Source organism: Barbus barbus, assembly GCF_936440315.1.
Source record: "Barbus barbus genome assembly, chromosome: 15".
Lineage (NCBI taxonomy): Eukaryota > Metazoa > Chordata > Actinopteri > Cypriniformes > Cyprinidae > Barbus > Barbus barbus.
Window position 1 is genome coordinate 6908563 of NC_136743.1, and position 7232 is coordinate 6915794.

The following is a 7232-nucleotide window of genomic DNA, read 5'->3' on the forward strand; positions in this document are numbered from 1 at the left end:
GCAATGACAGCGTCCCGACACCGAGCGGTCTCGCGCAGTTCTCGAGGAACGGACTCGCGCTCACATTCCTTCATGTAATCGAGCACTTCGTCGCGTTTTTACTGTTTTCTCTTTCTTTTTGTTTTGTTTCCTAGCAATGGCTTGGCCGTGCATCAGCAGAGTCTGCTGCTTGGCTCGGTTCTGGAACCAGTTCGATAAATCGGATTTGTCGGTTCCGCTAACGATTCAGAACTACTCTGACATCGCGGAGCAGGAGGTGCGATCCGTCACCAAACTCGTTTCCACGGAACGGGCGCCGAGCGTCGACTTAGTAACGCCGGATCATGCGGCGGGAGTCCGGCGGCCGCACCGGGGACGCACGGAACCCAGTTATAAACCCCGCGAGGACTACCATCCCCCGGGTGTGCCTTTCCCGAGCGTCACCCAGTATAAACAGGATTACAAACCCTGGCCCATCCCGAAGAAGGATAACTTTCCCTGGATTAGTAACGGAGGGAAAGGCGGCACTTTGACAGATAGCCCGGTGAACGGTTACTATAACGGCACGAGTCAGCCGCGGGCGGACAGACAGGAGCGCAGCGGGAGGCAGAGAGGAGGAGATCAGCTCAGCTCATACAGGTACTGCTGCTCTTTCTCATGGGAGCTGTTCTTCAGCACCTCTCATCCACTGAAGCACACTCACACATTTCTCAACACGAGTAAATATGAGTAAATATATTTCTAATAAAATATTTTACTGAGATTCAACAAAGGAGGTTATGGGATTTATATACCCTATATATGAATTTTTATTTTATTTTAGCCCATTTAGTTAGTAAAACATATTACAAAGACAAAAAAATCCATATGTTAATTATATATGGATTAATTTATTTTATTTTAGCTACTATACTGTACTATATTATATAACTACTACTTCTACTACTACTAATAATAATAATATATTTATGATTTTTAAAATATATTATTCTATATTTTATTTCATTTTAGACTGTTAATTAAGTAAAAACATGCCAAAATACAAAAATACCATATATATGGATAAATCTAGAGTCTGTGTCATTTATATTTTTTATTTTATTTTGAAGTGAGTAAAAACATATTACAAATATAAAACAAAATCGCTGTATTATTATTTATATTTTATTTCGGCTTATTTAGTAAGTAAAAACATTAAAATGACGAAAAAGATAGTAAAAATTATATTATATGGCCATATTTCTTCTCAAATTTTATTCATCAAATAGACTACTATACTAACAAAAAAAACTTAATTTCACTAATAATATCTATAATATCATGCATAATTACATGCTAGTAACACTAAACCTAAGCCAAACCCTGATCCTAACCCTAACCCAGTATACATGTAGTTAATTAATATTACTCGGTACTTAAATATATAATTACACTGTAACACGGACACCTTCAAATAAAGTGTAACCAAGAGTGGTAGTCTATTTATCTCTGAAATAACATATGTTCACTATAGTCTCCAAAATGAATTGCTGGAGGATATATCTGACTCACATAAACAAGCTTTCACACAGTTATCTCTTCTGGTGAACGAGAAGTGTCCTTTCTTTGATGCTGGTTTACTGTGGTGCTATAACAGGACTGATGTGGTTGTAACGGTTGTGCATTGCAGTGATTTTCACTCAAGTTTGGTCACTGGTCGCTGTCATGCATATTTCATCCGACAGCTCACGAACGAGCGGAATGAACAAACTACAAATTACATAAACGGAGCTATCTGAGGGGAACAGAATGAATTGATTACAAACAGCCCTCCGTGTTTATCAGCCTTTGTTTGAAGGATGTGATCTGTGAATGTATGAAACCTTCACTTCCAGTCATTTATTCACATTTCCTAGATGCTTTCATTCTGCATGCAGATTTTTTTATTTTCTAAACCTTCCATTATGCATGTACATTTTTCACACAGGTTATGGTGAAGTAAGTCTTTATGGTGGGCACTTGTTGCTGTGATTTGTCAGCATGAATTTAACTCAGCCTGACATGTGCTGCTCTTATCTGCAGCTCCTCAGGGCTCTGTCTGTGTTTTAGCGTGTCTGTCTTTCCCTGTCTCTGTCTGATACATTTGATCTCTCTCTGGAGTCAGGAAGGAGTACCAGCCATGGTCTGGAGCCCGGCCGTCCAAGCCTGCCCACAAACGGCCCACCTTCCTGGGTAAAGGTGCTGACGAGCCCCCGCCGGAGACCAGCTACCAGGCGGCTTTCAGCCCGGACACACACAGATACACGGACGCCCGCGTACCGGAGACCAGCACACATATGCAGACAGAGAGAGCACACTCACACAGGACAGAGATCAGCACGCAACCAGAGGTGAGTGAGACAACAGATCAAAAGAGACGTGTAGAGGAGAGAAAGAGATCAAATCAGACAGTGAGCTAATGTGACAAAGATCAACAGAGAGCAAAATTTCAAACCAGGCTCAGCAGAATAAGAATGAACTGGAGACTTTGATATAATCAGCAGGAGACCAATGTGTAAAAACAAGTTTTGCCTATAGACATAAGGCCGTATCAACATTTTTCTAAGGGAAAGTTCACCCTAAAATAATAATATATATAAATATATATGACATAGGTATTATTTATATAAAAAGTGTGTATCCTGTCCAGTCTTCAGTGTCACATGATCCTTCAGAAATCATTCTGATATGCTGTTCAAGAAGAACAAGAGTACATTGCTTCCATGATTATTTGATGAATAGAAAGATTATAGATTATAAACAATTATAGAAATTAATACTTTTATTTAGCAAAGATGCTTTAAATTGATCAAAAGTGATGATAAAGACATTTATAATGTTACAAAAGATTTCTATTTCAGATAAATGCTGTTCTTCTGAAAAATCTATTCATCAAAGAAACCTGAAAAAATTATACTCGGCTGTTTTCAACATAATGATGTTAATAATACTACTACTGAAAGTTTTTTTTAGCAGCAAATCAGAATATAAGAATGATTTCTGAAGGATCATGTGACTGGAGTAATGATGCTAAAAATTCAGCTTTGAAATCCCAGGAATAAATTACATTTTAAAGCATATTCAAATAGAAAGCAGTTATTTTAAATAGTAAATATATTTTTACTGTACTTTAAATCAAATAAATGCAGGCTTGGTGAGCAGCAGAGACTTATTTAAAATAAAAGATAAAAATCTTACTGTTTCGACCAGTTGTGCATATATAAAAAGTGTTTATGAAACAGGTATATATTTATGTTTATATATACATGGACTGAAATGTTCAAATATTTGTAATATATTTACTGTATATATTTATATATCTGTACTAAAATAACAAAATATAACATAAAATTAAAGCATTAGTACAGAAAATATACATACTAAATATAAAAAACAACAACATTTAAATAAGTGTATGATTATACAATAAATGTGTTCAATTGTAATACTCTTATAATTCCCAAACATTCAAAAGCATAAAATGAAAGCCTATGGGGAAAAACTATATTTAGCAGAAATGTGTAGATTTCATAGTAGTGAAAGCAAATGCATGAATTATTCATGTTTGAGCTGTAAAGCTGACAAAATCAAACTTTTGAAGTGGGTTTACCTTTATAGCTAGATGAACTTTTTGGGCTGAAAGATTTAAAAGTTATATTTAACCCAGAATGGGTAAGCAGAAATATTGATTTGCATAACCTTTTAGGTTAATCTGTGAAATCAAGCCTAATATGCAATTAAATCACATTGGTTATTTAACACTGAGCCCTTTCTGGGACAAATGGGAGTTTTGTCTGCGCCGTCCTCTCAATAAGAATCAAAACTGTGAAACTGGTGCTGCATCTTTTATACGTCAGTCAGTGAAGTATGCACTAATTGGGATTCATTTAGTCCTAATTACTAACCCATGCATGCTGTCAAACCTCATGCTTGACCAGTGAGGAGAGAAAGTGACCGCTGAAACACACAATGCCAGCGGTCTGAGGCAGAGTTGACGAGAGTTTTGTGCCTCTGGTGTCAGGCTTAAATGCCTCGGTTATTGAGTTGTTACTTTTCTTTTCATAACCTTTGCACTGCTCCATTTGTCAAGTTCCACAGATCCACTAGTCTGGTGTTTTCTGATGAGGGTTGTATAGGTTTGATGTTACACATATAGCCAAACCAGGACCCACGGGACAACCTTTGATTTGGCACACAATGCCATAGAAAAAAAAAAATACCACTAAAGCATATATAATATTTATATACTATACCTTTTGGTTAAACTTTTTTTTTTTTTTTTTTGCATTGAAATGTAAAAAAAAAAAAAAAGGAAAAAAAGTGAATTTGATTTAGAATAATAATAAAAATAATAAAAAAAGTTTGTTAAATTATTTAAAATATTTAAGATTTAATATATTTTATTATAATATAGTTGGTTATAATGCAGCATTTACTTTTGGCCCACAGCCCTCAATCAAGTTTGATTCTTGGCCCTTCGTATTAAAATGTTTGGGCAACTCTGCTTTATGATTATAGAGATTTTAACAGATATGATTGATAATGCTGAACATACAGCTTTTAGCACATTAGCGGAGAACCAGGCACGAGGGACCATTTTTCTACTAAATAATTTTTATTTGAAGTCATCAGTGTATATCTGTGAGGCTGATTTTGTGGGTTTAAATTGTGTGTGTGTACTGGATAGAGTCTAGTGCACTGGAGACTTGCGTGACTAAGCCAGCTGGCAACCCACCCACAACCCATCCTGCCCTCCCGATCTCTCTCCAGCTGATGCTTTGAATTTAATTGTAAAAGGCAGACTTACTGTCCACTGTTCTTAAACACTTGTTTGGCAGATAAAACCAGCTCATCATTCTTAATTCTTATAGTGGTCATTTTTCATTTGACCTCTTCTGTAAAGACCATCAGTTCAGTACAAGCTCAATGAATCCAAGAAAACATAAGCATACACTGTTTGCTATTGAAAAATACAGAGTAACAACCTCAATCAGCTCAGTTCATTTAATAGAGCAGAGGTGCCTAACATTTTAATACGATGAGACCAAAATGTAATTGGCTTGAGGGCTGTGGGCCAAAAGTAAGTGTTACATTATATATTATATATTAACTATTATATTAAAATGAATTACATTGTATTATTTATTTATTTTATTTTTTTGCTTTGCTGATAAACTTGAGTTAGTGTTAGATAAAACAATTCCAAATGCATGTTTACAGGAGCAGGATTGAGAAACAAATCAAACCTGCACAAGTATCACAGTGAATAAATTCCAGGGTTTCACAAGTTATAATAACTTTAAATGACAGTTAAACATCTTATATAAGCTTTAAAGTTGCTGCCCAGACAGTTCCCCATACGTCAGCGCTCTGTACTGATGATGGTCAGCAGCCTATGACATATGATATTACAGAGGACGGACGAGGCCATGTTCAGAATGGATTATTACTGTACTGTAAACTGCATTCAAAATAAATATAAAAATACTGCAAACTATATATATATATATATATATATATATATATATATATATATATATATATATATATATATATATATATATATATATATATATATATATATAGTGAAATTTGAATGGTAGTCTATATACTAGAACTGTGCAAAAGTCTTAAAAAAAAAAAAAAGGCAACGTATTTCAGAAATAATTATTTCTTGTTTGAAGTTTTGGCGGTATTCAAAGCTAAATTTGCATATTATACATAAAGCATTTCCAGCATTAGCATGTTAGAATGCCATTGTGAAGACCTGAGGTATGAACGCTGTCTGCTTCTGCTGTTAGTGAGTCTGACGGTGTCGACTTCTTATTCTAGAAACACTAAACAGTGTGAGAGAGAAAAAGATTTAGTAGATGATAAATCTCATTTTCACCCCAGCACTTGGCTTCTCACATAGCAAGCTTTTTTTTCTCCCCTACAGTAAGGATTAGATGTCTTCTACCCAGGAGGAGACAGTCTGAGAGAGAGAGAGAGAGAGAGAGAGAGAGACAGAAATCCGACAAAGATAGATGGAGGCAAAGTGGATGGAGATTATATACTATAATGTGAGACTTGACCAAGTACATCCTAAATCAGTCATTTGAAACAGTATGCTAAAAGTGCCCAATTGGATACTGTTTCCAATGGGGTTTTGAAGTCCCATAAGACCTTGTGCCACAGAAGAGTTACATGACTTCTTTTTCAGCTTCTTACATTTTAGATGAAAACTGTAAAATGGGGTTGGACTTTTACATTGTTACAAAAGATATCTATTTTAAATGAACTAGTTTTACATACAAATACTGAGTATTTTTAACAGAAATATGTTTTATATGACAGGAGCAGAAGACTAAGCTGTCACCAAACTCATCTGCCGTCTTTCAAAGTAAATCCAGGATCTTCAACATATGATCCATCAACGCTCCACATATAAAGATCCACATTCACATCTGACTCAGCCTTTCACTAGAAGAGGAGACCATTTTTAAAAAGAACTGTCGAGAGACACCTGAATGTTGAGAAACTGGAGTTATTCTGAGAGACTAGGATCGTCAGAGGAGAAGAATGCCTGAGGATGAATAGAGACGCATTCAATGCAAAACCTTGTGAAAAGCAAAATCAGTAAAATTGGTGTGTCTCTAAATCATTCCACTGAGGAAATTACAGAACCAGAGGAAGTTTGCTGGACATTTACACAACGTAAAATCTATGCAAGAGAATGTATACTTCAAATGTCATCTACAAACTAGAAGGATATGTCTGTAATACAGGTTTAAGAGTGATAGAAAGAGAGTGTGTATGTGAAGAAGTGTGTGACTGGGAAAGTTTTCAGGCCTCAATTTCTGCTGACCTTACCCTGTCCCAGCTGAATGAATATCTGCATGTTTCATAATCGTTTAATGAATTGATTGAATATGCAACATTTAAAAAAGGAACAAAATGTAATCTGGTAACTCAGTGTCTGCGTGTGTGTGTCCTGTACAAGCCTAGTTAATGGCATGATTTTGTATATAGTGATGTTGGTCTGCCTTTATTGATCTGTTAATGTCTGCCCGAGGACTCCGGGTGCTTCTAATCGCCATTTTCTCGCTCCTGACCCTGCTAGCCCTTTATGAACCTATATGAAGATTAGAACATTATGAATCTTTCACTTTGGAGGCTGTCCAAGTTTTTGTAAATTTGGTTTAGAGATAAATAGGGAAAATACTTAAACTGTTTAAATAAAAATGACATTCTTT

At 35.7% G+C, this 7232-nt stretch overlaps 1 protein-coding gene across 1 annotated transcript; it reads left to right on the top strand.

Annotated features, from left to right (window-relative positions):
* On the top strand, nucleotides 1-7232 carry LOC306881969 (microtubule-associated protein 6 homolog). The gene is made up of 3 exons (XM_079436368.1): nucleotides 1-618; nucleotides 2123-2348; nucleotides 6334-7232. Exons 1-3 carry the CDS (start codon nucleotides 137-139, stop codon nucleotides 6403-6405), a joined length of 780 nt encoding a protein of 259 aa, XP_079292494.1. The 5' UTR covers nucleotides 1-136; the 3' UTR covers nucleotides 6406-7232.